At 41.4% G+C, this 14,973-nt stretch overlaps 1 protein-coding gene across 1 annotated transcript in view; it reads right to left on the bottom strand.

The window, feature by feature from the left end:
- The window catches only part of LOC147732612 (contactin-associated protein-like 5), a 1,641,055-nt gene that overhangs the window by 256,205 nt on the left and 1,369,877 nt on the right, over positions 1–14,973 (bottom strand). The window contains exons 15-16 of the mRNA XM_086957122.1: positions 12,709–12,836; positions 12,043–12,213 (exon numbers count right to left, since the gene is read on the bottom strand). Coding sequence (XP_086813248.1) covers positions 12,043–12,213; positions 12,709–12,836 — 299 coding nt within the window. The remainder of the gene's footprint in view (positions 1–12,042; positions 12,214–12,708; positions 12,837–14,973) is intronic.

Raw genomic sequence — 14,973 nt, 5'->3', positions numbered from 1 at the left:
CGCTAAAGTAATGGGTTTGGAAGTGTGTGGAGGTTGTGTCACTTGAAAGCTACGGCCATGCACATAAGAATACATCCAGGTAAGGGCAGCACTGTCTATGCCCCCTCGTCTGAGGCGGTGCAACAACAGCTCAGGGGACACCATCTTGAAGGCTGCACTAAGGTCTAGAAGGACCAGTGCAGTCGTCAACCCTTCATCCACTCTCCTGCGCACTGTCTCAGTAGCATAGAGCAGTGTCGACTCTGTCGAGTAGGTTGCTCTAAAACCAGATTGAGTGGGGTGAAGTAAGTTTTGTTTATTAATGTGTGCCACCAGCTGTGAGCTTATGACTTTTTCAGCTATTTTTGAGAAATAAGGAAGTAATGAGACCAGCCGCAGGTTCTCCAGTAAGTTCCCATCTGCTGTGGGGTTTTGTCGGGGGGAGAACAGCTGCTTGCTTCCATCTGTCCCGGCTGTTAAGGCTGACTGTGATGAGCATGAACATTTACCTTCAGACTTGTAGCCCTCCGGCGGGCAAAGGTAGGTCTATCTGGTCGACGGAGAATCATTCTCCATCGCCCTGATAGACTCCCCACCCACCAAATTTAGAAATTACCTCCAAGACCTGTTAATGCTTTCATTAAGTTTGATGCACAGCTCTGTCAACAAAATGGAGTTGATGGTCACACTTATTTTTGGACCGAAGTGGGATTTACTTTTTCAAACAAAAAGAAACAAAGCACCCTCTCATTATTGGAGTTATTTCCCATGGCAAGGGAGACATTCACTGCCCCGAATTACCAGGGTACTTCTGGTGGTGACGGGCAGCAAAAACTAACCTGTAGGTCAGCCCATCTAAATTGGTGAGTGGACATACAGGTCAACTTTCGATAGCCCTTTCTCTGTCAGGACTTTGAAGGCGTGTAATCTTGGCTGAGATGGAGTATTCTCCATCATGGTTACACTAAAGGTCCACCTGTATATAAATTAAGCATTTGGTGGGAACCTGCAAGCTGGAGAAATTTGAATTTCAATCCCAGAAAAGGTCCCTCACCAATCGGATACTTTTCACATCTTCACCCAGTGAAGATTTATACCTTTCAACGTAGTCAGTTTTTTGGAGCTTGGACTCAAGCTGTAGTCAATGAGCGCTTCACGTGAATGCATATCTTCACCATGGGGTCCTAGTGAATTAGATTTGTTGCTGTAGAGAGGAATTTAGCAGAAGCAACCTGAATCTTTGACCCAGTGACAATGCACCTTCGTCAGATCAGCTTTACCGGTTGGTCCCAGTCCAACCTCAATTCTCAGAGCAACACGCTAACAAAAGGTTTCTAAGTTCAAAGTTTCAAGGTTCGTTATAAAGTGTTCACTTTGACCCGAGCCAAGGGATCAGGACTTTGGGGATAGCATTTATGGGTCAAGATAGTGGCAGAGGCCAGTAGCCAGGTTCAGGGCTTTCCAGTTTGAACCAGCCAACTGGATAAACAGGGAAAGGCCTATTGAAGCTTGTTATGTCCCTGTAGCCCAAACAGGAGGTCTGCCTGAGTTCACTTCTTTGTCCTGGGTACAAGAGGGAGAAAGGGTATTGTCTTCAAGGCACTTCTCAGGTCACAGCAAGTGAAGCCCTCTTCTGTTCATTCACTGGATCAGAAGTGATATGAGGAGGGTATTGTGCATGCCACATGTATGCCTAGTGTAAGCCTGTGGGTATGGGAAACTCCTGGTCCCTCCCTAACTAATGGGGTAAAGGTTACCAGAGTGATCCTCAATCAATCAATCAATCAATCAATCAGTCGGCATTTGCATAGTGCAGCACTGTCACCCCTAGGGGTATCTGGGTGCTGGTGATGCTGTGTCACTGTCTAAGAGGCAGGTCTTGAGCCTCTTCCGGAAGTCCGCTGGGAGTGTGCTGTTCGGAGAAGGAGAGGAAAGTCATTCCAGTTCTTGGCAGCAGCATAGATGAAGGAGAGTCCCCTGCTATGGCTGTGACTGATGCCAGGCGGTGGGCGAGGGCAAGTGAGGAGGAGCTCAGGTGTCTAGAGGGTTGATGGAATTTTAGTCATTGGTTTACGTAGGATGGTCCTTGATCATTGAGGGCTTTGTAGGTATGCATGAGAATCTTGAACTGACATCTATTCTGGATGGGGAGCTAGTGGAGGTTTCTGAGGTAGGGGTGATGCGTGACCAGTTAGGAAGGTACAGGTTGAGTCTGGCTGCCTTGTTCTGTTTGGCCTTGAGTCATCTAAAGAGCTGGGTGGAGATGCCGTCATTGAGAGGGTTGCTGTAGTTGAGGCAGCTGGTGATGCGGGTTTGAGTGACAGTCTTTCTGGTGTCCATAGGTATCCATCTGCAGATTGTGTAGAGTGTCCAGAGTGTGGAAGCAAGAGGAGGGGACTACATTAAATTGTCACATCGAGATCAGTTGGCTGGCAAGGATGATCACCTCATTGAGTGCATGGTCTGTTGGTGTTGGAGTAGGTCCGAGTCCAGCTGGCAACCAACTGTGGTCCCAGACTGAGATTTTGTTCCTAGAGATCAGTACTTCAATCTTGTCAGAGTTAAGTCCGCGGCAGTTGTCTCTCATCTAGTTGGTTATGTTGGTTGTGGCATTGGAGAAGATGGTTTTGGCACTGGTGGGGTCCTCAGTGAGCGAGAGTATAAGTGGAGTGTCATCTGTGTAGGAGATTATGTTGAGGCAGTCGGATCTGATGACATATGCGAGGGGGGTCATGTAGGTGTTATAAGGTGAGGGATGATCTTTGGGGTACACCGCATATGAGGTCCTTGGGAGTAGTGGCAAAGGGAGGAAGCCGGACCATTAGTGTGCATCCTGCCATGAACGAGGTAATCCATTTATGGGTGTCTTGCTGTATTCCGATGTTGTAGAGCCTTTTGATGAGGGTGTTGCTGGAGATGGTGCCGAATACTGCGGAAAGGTTCAGGAAAATCAGGGCCACAGTTCTCCATGGTTGAGAAGAGTTCTGTTTTTGGCAAGAATCCTGATTGTGAGGTGTCCAGGAGGTGGTTTTGTTCAAGGAATCCAGTAAGTTGTTGCTTGCTAAAGGCACACAATTGATGGATGGAATGCAGAACAAATCAAAACATTCACCCCCAGTCAAAAGATCTGGGTTAAATCCATCATTCTTTCGCTCACCATGTCACCCCAGTTTACACCTGGCCATATGCAAATCAGTCTTGACCCTGTGGCTCATGGGAACAGTCAAGCCCAAACTGCCAGGCCAAGTCCTCCCTGGACCAGAAACAAGTATCCTAGGACCAGTTTCAGGGTTTCACCCCTTTTCAGCCAGTTTAGCTTGATTTCAGTGGCACAGTGAGCCCAGGACCCACGTCTGGGCATACCTTGCGCACTTAGGGCAAGAAAGCAAAAGGCACAGAATTGATGGACGGATTACAGAACAAATCAAAACATTCACCCGCAGTCAAGAAATCTGGGTTAAATCCATCATTCTTTTGCTCCCCATGCCACCCCAGTTTAGACCTGGCCATATGCAAATCAGTCTTAACCCTGTTCCTCATGGGAACAGTCCAGCCCGAACTGCCAGGCGAGGTCCTCCCTGGACCGGAAACAAGCATCCTAGGACCGGTTTTGGGGTTTTCACCCCTCTTCAGCCAGGATAGTTTGATTCCGGAGGGACAATGAGCCCAGGACCCACATCTGGGCATACCTGGCGCACTTAGGGCGAGAAAGCAAAAGGCACACAATTGATTGACGGAACGCAGAACAAATCAAAACATTCACCCCCAGTCAAGAGATCCAGGTTAAATCCATCATTCTTTTGCTCACCATGCCACCCCAGTTTAGACCTGGCCATATGCAAATCAGTCTTGACCCTGTGCCTCATGGGAACAGTCCAGCCCTTACTGCCAGACCAGGTCCTCCCTGGACCGGAAACAAGCGTCCTAGGACTGGTTTCGGGGCTACATCCCTCTTCAGCCAGGATAGCTTGATTCCAGTGTCACAGTGAGCCCAGGACCCACGTTTGGGCATACCTGGAGCACTTAGGGCAAGAAAGCAAAAGGCACACAATTGGATCCTCAGTTGATTCACAAATCCATGGATTAGAATGAATCAAGAAAGAATTCAAACTCGACTACAATTCATACAATGTTATCATACTGGTTCCCAGGTAAGAGACTACCCTGTTTGAGTGCTGGGATATAGTGATGAGAAGCAGACAAGTTACTGCAAATGTCTCTCAAAGTACACCTGTTACCTTCAATCATTTCCCACCCGGTTTGAATAATCTTACATTTCAAAGCTCAAAAATAAAAATCCACCTTGTTTAGAAGACTGGTTTAAGGGCGGTGGGATAAAAAATGGTTTGTTCAGGGTAGAGAATTTTGATTTATCTCTCCAACATATTTTTACACTAATATTCTTCAAAGGGCGCAGAGAGAAATTTGCAAAACAGAAGGACAACGAGTCAATACTCTTGAGGATTCTCTATTTCCCTAACACAAGGCGAGGAACGGTTTTTCAAAATTATATCTAATTCACTTGAACCTCTTTATAGATTGACAACACAAATATCTAACAAAACAGGAGGTGGAACTGGTATTAGATGTAGTAGAAAATGTCCAGCCAATCTTATTGATGATGGCAGCTAAATCTTCAATGTGGTAGTGCCAACAAGAACATTCATATAAGGTTCGCATGTGATATGTTACGCCTGCAAGCCTAGGAGAAGTGTTTGGTTCTGCAAAATATTTCATACATTCGTGTAAGTGTCTGGAAAGGAACAGATTCCAAACATAGTGGAAACTAGAACTAAATACTGTTTAAGAAATTACAGGCAGTTTATAGTCCTAGACTCCCCCGCCCCTACTTTTGTTGTTAGGTTAGACTGGGGGGAAAACTATGTCACACACATACTGCCTCTGCACCAGAAAAGGCAGGTGAATTTGTCAGGAGACGCCTTTCAAGAACCTTGAAACTCTCATTTCCCCATCTTATTACCAGCATTTGTAAAGTGTGCAGCTACCTCAGCTGAGGTTTGCCGGCGCTGGGGGCAGTCGGGTAGATTAAACGAGCTATTGCCCAGAGTCACAGGATACTAGTCTAACCTGCCGCCGGAGCCAGAACCGTGAGCCCATTGTTTTGGAGTCAGTCACCCTGGCCGCTGCACCACACCTCTTCCCTTCCCTCTTGCAGTCTCCCGGGCATATTGCGGTAAAACCTAAACCTCGTATTGGGAATTATGAAGTATTTAACAAACTCGTCTTAGTAGAGCAGACATGCAGAACTTTCGAAACATGGTTGTCAAATATTTACATATCTATGTATACATTATTTTAATCATCATTTTTAATTTGTTACCTAGAACCTCATTTCAGAATTGCGGGACCAAGCCAGTGGTCAAAGTGGGCGGGATCGGTAGGGCACGGCGTGCCCCTACTTCTTTTATTCAGTAGATTCTGTTTCCCTACTTTTTTCATTTTAAACATTCGTCCCTGGCAGAAATAGCAAAGGTATGCATTGGAGGCTCAGCGTTCAGGAACGGGCATGGAGGGCAGAGGAGGAAAGGACTCTTTTCCTTCTTGCCCAGAGAACACAGGGACAGTGTCCCCTTTTGCTCTGCCGCTGGCAGCTTATCCCCTCGGCTCTCTTTCTTCTACTTATTCCTTGTCTTTATTACTAGCTCCTCCTCATTTACTGAAAACTTTGCCTTCAAGAATGGTTTGCACCCTCTCTTTCCGCCTTTCGTTTATTTGTTCCCCTGTTAAATGGATCCAGAAAATAAAAAACTCTTTTATTGTCTTCTTCTGACAATTTTGGGTCCCACAGTGCAGCCTCAGGAATCAAAGGTTCAACATATGAAAAATAAATAAAAAACTAAATAAAGCAAGTCAAAGTGATCGCAAAGTGGCCAGATTGATTTTTATCTACACCCAAACACATTTGCGTAACTTTACAGAGTTTGACAGTGGAGCCCTACTTTTGTTTTCTTGTCTTTCCTTGAACAGCATTGTTTTCAATAGGTGGGGAAGTGCACCAGTCCTGGAGGTACTGCATTGCCTGATTGATTGGTGGATTGGTAACCACTTTGTTCCTGCCAACATTTCACATGCTCTACTTTGCTTTTTCCAGGATGTTGGTACTTTTTTTTTAGGCAGCATATTGCTCTTGTCTAGTGGGTAATTTGAATTGAGTCGCATCCAGGTGTTTAAAGCAGGGAACAATTGGGTTGCAGTTCAAGGCAGTGCGAGTTCTCTCAGTGGGGCAGTATGGTGTATAGTGGGGGAGAGGATGTGGCACTTTGGTCAGAGCTGCTTAATTTGGAACTGTGGAACCAGGCTCAGCCTTCTTGGCCAGTCCTCCAGACCACTCTCCAGAGGGAGCACATACCCATGCTAGACCTTAGAAGGCCCCGCTAGACCTTAGAAGCCCTGGTGTCTTAGTACTAGCAGGTGTACCCTATCAGAGGCAAGTGTAGGTTATTCTTGATGCCTGTCCTCCACAATCCATACGGAATTCAGCTTCAGTCTTGAGGGCAGGCCTATCAAGCAGCACACCCTAGAGCAACAGTAACTCTGTCACTGAGGTCACAGAACTCCTGAAAAGGGCCGGCACTAGGGTGGTGCGTCCGGTGTCACCGCACCAGGTGCTGACTTTGGGTGGGAGAGTTGTGTTTTGTAAGTATATTATGGTTTTAAAAGCACTTGCTGCCACCTTCCTGGCCCGGAGCAATTTTCGGAAAAAATAAAAATGTCATGATAACTCCTTCCTGGAGAGAGAGAGAGACATCAGCTTTTGTCTAGTGGAAGTTTTGACTCATGGAAAGGTAACGCAGATGGTTAAAGTGCCTGCTGCAAAGAACACGTACCATGTAGATCACAAAGTGCACATAATGTAAATAAGTCAGTGGGTTTCTGCTTTTGTCAGAGAGATCCTTTTGCTACTTGCAGTCTATAAGTTAAAATCCTAACATAGAACAGTGAGCTATTAACTGTCATCTAAGAGCTGCATGCAAACAGCAAGGTATAAATTAGACCGTTAAGGTTTTTGTGCCCAGTCTTAGATTATCCTAATGTTGCAAAAGGTGTTAATTCAGATGGAAATCTATTCTGATTATTATTTAGAACCCCCAACCATGGTATTACATTTTAAATTCTCAGTTTATGTTTCTCCGGACCAATCACTATCAAACTATATTGTCTACTAGTATTGTTGTCATGTGACTCCTAGACCTTGTAGTTCTTGGTCTTATGCAGCATTTCCTATACAGTGATTTACACTTGTATAATTGATTGTCTCTGTGTAATGTGTGTGATTTAAAGTGCTCTGACACCCTACACTGGTATAAGCAGTGTTGTAAATCAAATTCATCCGTAGCACTGGTGGTCATTGGGTGACACTAACAAATATTGTTGTACAGGGCACCACCAGCGCTAAAGCCGGCCCTACCTTTGAGGCCAGTCAGCCTCACCCACTGGCACCTCCATTGGCCTTGTTCCAGCAGGAGTAGCTGCAACTCACCAGGGATCGGCATTGCAGGATTTGCACGCACACCAAACTAAGTTTGCAAACTTCACAGTCTCTCTGCCTCAAGCACAAGCACTTAACATGTGCTGCCTGCTTTGGAGCCACCGGAATTATGCAGCAAAGGAGGACTAAATTATGCCAGTGTTGACATAATTATCCAGCGTAATGCAGTATATTTTCTGATACTTTATTATTTTGACATTTAACTCATGCTAACGGTACACAGTCTAAATATCGAGTTCATATATATCGACCTACAAAAATATCGAGTTGGAAAAATCGAAGGTATAGAAGATCGAGGTCAAGAATATCGTTGGACAGAATATCGACCCTAAGGTAAGTAATATCGATTTTTTTATATCGATGTAAGTAATATCGAAGTTAGTAATATCGATAGCATATATATCGATGTAACTAATTTCGATGTTACTATTATCGATATTTGTATTATTTAAAAAAAAAAAATATGTATGTGTAATATGTTTTTGTTGAGTATTTTAATTGTTTTAAATTATATGTGTACTATTTTTATATATTAATAATGTTATTTTTAAGTAAATTTTATGTTTTAGTACCAGTGAGGGTTGTGGGTTTATAGGGGAATAGGGTGGGAAGTAATTTAAATATACTAAATTAAATATTAATTTTTAGGAATTATGAATTAATTGGAATTAATTTTTGTTTTTATTTCTGTAGCGGGTTGTGGGATTATAGGGGAATTGGGTGGGAAGTAATTTAATAGTAATTAATTAATGATGTATATTTATTTATTGGTATGGATAAATATTTTATTTATAATTAGTTATTAATTAGCAATTAATTATTCAAATTGATAATTATTTTTTTAATTTGTAATTAATGGTAATAATTGTTAATTACTTTTTTAATTGATAATTTTTTAATTAGTAAACTACTTTGTTAATTACTTTGTTAATTGGCAATTAATATTTTTAATTGGTAAATACTTTTTATTAATTGGAAATTACTTTTAATTGATTGGTAATCAATGTTTCATAAAAAGTATTATTTGGTATGACAAATGTTAATATTTAATAATTTTTCATTGTGAATTAATTTTAAATAATTAATATTTTTAATGAAAAATATGTTATTGTTTATTATTTATTATTTGGTGACTAATATTTATTAATTAATATTTGTTGGTATTTATTGTTAATTTATTGTTAAGTAATTATTCAATTGTAATTGCTTTTAATAATTATTAATTGTTTGTTAATGATGTAGATGTATGTAAAATTCAATTATTCAATATTTTAACTACACATCTTTTTTATGAATATGTAATATTTAAATTCTATGCTATCCAACGTTTTCCTTTCAGTTTCACTCCCTGGAGTTGGAATAGTAATTTTTACCCCTACGCTATCCAACGCTTTCCCTACTGTTGCACCCTCTGGAGTTGGAATAGTAATTTTTACCCCTACGTTATCCAACGCTTTCCCTACTGTTGCACCCTCTGGATTTGGAATAGTAATTTTTACCCCTACGCTTTCCAACGCTTTCCCTACTGTTACACCCTCTGGAGTTGGAATAGTAATTTTTTACCTCTATGCTAACCAATGTTTTCCCTACTGTTGCACTCTCTGGAGTGGGAATAGTAATTTTTACCCCTACGCTATCCAACGCTTTCCCTACTGTTTCACTCTCTGGAGTTGAAATAGTAATTTTTACCCACCCGCTATCCAGCGCTTTCCCTACTGTTGCACTCACTGGAGTGGGAATAGTAAGTTTTACCCACCCACTATCCAACACTTTCCTTACTGTTGCACTCTCTGGAGTGGGAATAGTAATTTTTACCCTTACCCCATCCAACTCTTTCTCTACTGTTGCACTCTCTGGAGTGGAAATAGTAATTTTTACCCACATGCTATCAAATGTTTTCCCTACTGTTGCACTCTCTGAAGTGGGAATAGTAATTTTTACCCCTATGCTGTCCAACGCTTTCCCTACTGTTGCACTCTCTGGAGTGTGGATAGAATGTTTTCCTTTCTATTTCACTCACTGGAGTTGGAATAGTAATTTTTACCTGTATGCTATCGAACACTTTCCCTACTGTAGCACCCTCTGGAGTTGGAATAGTAATTTTTACCTCTCCGCTTTTCAACGCTTTCCCTACTGTTGCACCCTCTGGAGTTGGAATAGTAATTTTTACCCCTACGCTATCCAACGCTTTCCCTACTGTTTCCCCCTCTGGAGTTGGAATAGTAATTTTTACCCCTACGCTATCCAACGCTTTCCCAACTGTTGCACCCTCTGGAGTTGGAATAGTAATTTTTACCCCTACGCTATCCAACGCTTTCCCTACTGTTACACCCTCTGGAGTTGGAATAGTAATTTTTACCCCTATGCTATCCAACGCTTTCCCTACTGTTGCACTCCCTGGAGTGGGAATAGTAAGGTTTACCCACCCACTATCCTACACTTTCCCTACTGTTGCACTCTTTGGAGTGGGAATAGTTATTTTTACCCCTACGCTATCCAACACTTTCCCTACTGTTGCACTCACTGGAGTGGGAATAGTAATTTTTACCCCTACGCTATCCAACTCTTTCTCTACTGCTGCACTCTCTGGAGTGGGAATAGTAATTTATACCCCTACGCTATCCAACGCTTTCCCTACTGTTTTACTCTCTGGAGTTGAAATTGTAATTTTTACCCACCCGCTATCCAGCGCTTTTCATACTGTTGCACTCACTGGAGTGGGAATAGTAAGTTTTATCCACCCACTATCCAACACTTTCCTTACTGTTGCACTCTCTGTAGTGGGAATAGTGATTTTTACCCTTACGCTATCCAACGCTTTCCCCACTGTTGTACACTTTGGATTGGGAATAGTAATTTTTTACCCCTACGCTATCCAACTCTTTCTCTACTGTTGCACTCTCTGGAGTGGGAACAGTAATTTTTACCCCTATGCTGTCCATCGCTTTCCCTACTGTTGCACTCTCTGGAGTGTGGATAGAATGTTTACCCCCACTCTATCTAACACTTTCCCTACTGTTGCATTTTCTGGAGTGGAAATAGTAATTGTACGTCCTACGCTATACAATGTTTTCATTATTGTATTTTTTTGGACTTTAAATAGTAGTTTTATTTATTTTTCTATTTAATATTTTTTGTATTAATTTAAATAATGTAGTATTTAATACATTTTAAAAATATTGAAAGTATATATATTTTTCTAATTTATTAAATATAATTATTTACCTTTGTATGTTATTATTTTATTTGTATAGATGTATATGTAATAATTAGTATTTTTAAATAATGTATAAGTAATTAAAATAATTATTCAAACGTATTATTAAGTAAAAATATCTTATATATTTTATGTATATGCCTAATTAATGTATTATTTTTATATATGTAGTATTTATTAATTGTAAACATTATTAAATATTTTTAACTATGTTTATTTTATTTTTAAGTCTTATGTACTTTATTTTACACATTATTATTAACAGATAAAAAACGATATTTTTATTAACGATATTTTTAAAATCTATATTTTTGTTTCAATATTTTTGTACTTAGCATGTTGTAGATAGGATGTCGATATACTTGCCTTCGATATTCCAGCGTCGATGTTTCTGTAGGTCGATTTTCTGTCTTTCGATATTCTGTCATAGATCCCATGCTAACAGTCGCTGGAAAGGTTTTGCCTTATTTGAACCAACATACAAATACAGTAGGGGATCAGTCAACCTTTGTGAAGGGCTGGCCACATCGCAGCAACACATCAATTTTTTTTTAACGTTTGATCCGTTTGAGCTACAAACAATTTATTAGTTAAAATGGTCAGATTATGTAGCAGATGCTGTGTTTTGTGTCAACTATGGCAGAACCATAACTATATAAAAAACATTTGCAAACTAGGATATTTTGCTATTCACGGTTGAACTGCGCTTGTGGAAAAAAGGAGGAGAAGTGCTGATGACAGAAACTGTATGGCTCGAAGACAAATGGCTTGTGACTCCACTTTTATGCGTATTTGGGATATTCTGTGATTGGAAACATATCCCTCTTTGTGAATGTATTTTAATGTCAATAACCCATATTAAACCTTAGATAATCATGTGTATCTATAGGTGGAAATAAATAACATATTAAGCTGTAACTGGTCAGTGAAATGCCAAATAAATACTGAAACTTGGGATGTTTTGGGCATTTTGGCCACTCCTCCGACTCTGCCCACTGATCCAATCCTCAGGTTACTCCCGTCTTCTGATTCTCTGCCCACAGTTCTCCTACTTTTTTTCCCCACTTCGACCACTGGACCTAGCACACACAATGCAAAATTCAAAACGAATCTGTCTCGTACTCAGGTGGTAGATTCGCCTCTAAAGTAGTACAATAAAGAGTGGTATTTTTTTTTTTAGAGCAGAACCTACTGCGTGTCTTGTATTCATTCCGATAAAATGTGTGGTATTCTGTAGACAACCCTTGAGTTGAATGTATAATCAAAGAAATCCAACAGGATGGCTGATTTCATGTTTAAATACGAATTAAAATGCAATTCATAAAATCTCACTTACAGTTCAATCCAACGCGTAAGAAGTCTGCAACCCCGAGATTTTCTAAGAATACACCAGACACCGCTGTCGTTTTAAAGAAGAATGAAATGTCTGCGCTGAGCTCAGCAGGAAACTTGGAGAAGTGCAAGTAGGACGCTTCCGTCAGAAAGGTGGCCGCATTCCAGAAGCTTCCTGGAAATGAAAACAACATTTTTTAAGCAGCTTTATCATATTTTGACATTGAATAAACTGTCTCTTGCGAACAATCATGAAATTTAGAAGGGAAGACGTAAGACAAAGAGGACTCTTCTAGATGTAAAAACATATGAAGAGAAATCTATGGATGTTTACCGTGGGCCGCAGGGCTGACACTGAACCTAAAAAGCAGTCCTGGCAAAAATGTAGAAACCAGTCCCCGCTACCTTCCTCCACTTTCTCTACCTTTCTCTTTCATCCATCTATTCAGTTCCCCTTTTCTCCCCTCCTCCCTCACACACATCTTGCCTTCTGACATAGCTATCTGTCTCCTGTGTCTGCTTCAATTATCCTCGTGGTCTAGACAGAGTGACACAAACCGAAGGAGTGGCCTCTGGTCTTTAAATACCGCACTCTAATAGTTCCAGCGTTGCAGGGAAATACCCTATTAAATAAAAGGGAAGCCTGGCACTGAGTGAGTGCTGCACTTACTGGCACCATAGCAACGCAAGGGACTGACAAGCCAGGCTGCCGCTGAGTTCGTCCTGCTCGTGTCCGTGATGAAGATCTGAGCCACAGGCAAGTGATCCTTAAAGGTGAGTAGGCCGGTGTCATTGGTCCTGTGAAATGAAGCAAAGGGTTTCTTTTCATATAAAGTCATTAACACACAAATGCATGGCGTTTATATCGAGAAATTAATTAGAGCTAATCACAAAATTCACATTAGAATGATAAATGTGAGAAGCAAGACAGAATTTTATGCTTCTGTCCTGCTTCTTTGCTGACAAATGGGAAGTCTGCATGGAGAACATGCCCACCCCTCTGTCGTGTCGGTCAACCCAGATGTCGTGTCGGTCAACCCAGGAAACCACACAGAACGAGATCTTGGTAAACAGGTACTCCTTTATTATTTCTGTTACATCATGTCCAGAGCGCGACCTCTTCCCCCGAGGTCCAACAGCCGAGTGTTCCCTCTCCCCACCCCTTGACCGGATGTGGTGTCCGGTGTCCCCTCGCCCATGCGCTGTCCCAGTTTCCTAGTGCCCTTCTCCTGGACAGGACATCCTCCAGCCCCTGGCTGAGCGCTCAGACCAATCATATTGCTGCATTGTGTCTGGCTTAGGGGAGGGAGCCTGGCTGCTTGCTCCCTGTTCCTGGAGTCAGAGACAGGAGAGTAGGAGCAGAGATGCAGGACCCAGACTCAAGGTAAGTTTATTATTTTTTATTCCCGTGTTCTCCCCCATGACTCCCCCTTGTGACACCTCCATACCCGTCCCCCCAACCCGCGAGCCATCCCTGCCGCCACTCATCACACCTGATAATAAGTCTCCAAGGATAGCTATTTATCAGTTGCAATAAATGGAACATAATGCACGTTTGTTATAAGGGGAAATAACACAAGGATTTTGGTGATTACTAGAACCAAAATCTGCATGGCATAGTAAGTAGCGGGTCTTTTTTTCTGTATTAAATATATTTGATATTTAGAAATTTAACGGAGTATGCAAACTTTACTGCACCCAGAAAACATTAAAATGCATATAACATGCAGATATGATCCATTTGCTAAACAGGAGTTTTGCTCAGGGGTCGGAAAACATCAGACCACTTACAATGAGAACATTGGACTTGGAGTCCATGATGGAAGTGTGAAGTACTAGAGAGTAAGCTAAAATGACTTATAGAAAAGAGCTCCAGTTTGTAAAAACCAATGGGTTTTAGGACATCTAGTGCCTCATTTAACGTTTGGAGGGAACTCAAAAACCTTTACTTTATGGAGGAACTGTTATTACAGTGTACAATCCACTGGCTGAATTTTTTCCTGCTTATGGAATTTAGCCACAGGATTCTACTGTGAATTTAGAGTTTCCCCAAAAATGTAGAGGTTGTTCATTTCCCTCGAAACTACACATTAAGCACCAACCTTTTAACTTACTTGCTATGATTGAAGACACATGGAAACACAAGCTACAGTTCTTCATATAGTTTCCTAACCCATTAGCCTCTATAAGAAGGCCTCCAGCTTACCTGCACTGCAAGTATAGAAAGTCCCTAAGCTGGGTGAGCTGCTTGAGAGACACCTACATTTGTTAGACCATAAATTCAACCACCAAGGCCCACATGCATCAAGCATTTTTGGAGTCGCAAACAGTGCGATTCCTTAAAATCGGCCGTTTGCGATTCCAAAAATGCTTTTTGAGATGCATCATGCTTTTTTAGAAATCACAACTTTTTTGCGATTTCTAAAATTGCGATAGCATTTCAGAAATCGCAATTTAACGATTTCTAAAATGCTATGCATCATTTGATTTCAAATTGCGAAATTTGAAATTGCAAGTGCAAATTACCACGAAGTTGAACCTCGTGGTAATTTGCGAAATTTTTTAATAAAGCACGAACATGCATTTTTTAAACTGTAAATTACAGACACACATGTCCTTAGGACATGTGTGTATGTAACTTATACTCAAAAGTACATTTCATGGGTGAAGGGGGGGGTCATTTGGACCCCCCTCTCCACCCTTGAAATGCATTGCTGAATTGCGATTTCAAATAGCGAATTCGCAATTCCCATTCATTCCTATGGGCATTTTAGCCCATAGGAATGAATGGGAATTGCGAATTCGCACTTTGCTAATCGCATAATATTTGAGAATCGGTAAAAATTGCGATTTTTACCGATTCTCAAATATTTTGCGAAAATTTACATGCATCCCATTTTGCATTTCCTAATTTGCGATTCCCTAAAAATCGCAA

Source organism: Lissotriton vulgaris, chromosome 2_1, assembly GCF_964263255.1.
Source record: "Lissotriton vulgaris chromosome 2_1, aLisVul1.2, whole genome shotgun sequence".
NCBI classification, from domain to species: Eukaryota; Metazoa; Chordata; class Amphibia; order Caudata; family Salamandridae; genus Lissotriton; species Lissotriton vulgaris.
Note: the sequence above shows the minus strand (reverse complement) of the source record. Positions and strands in the feature narration are given on the sequence as shown.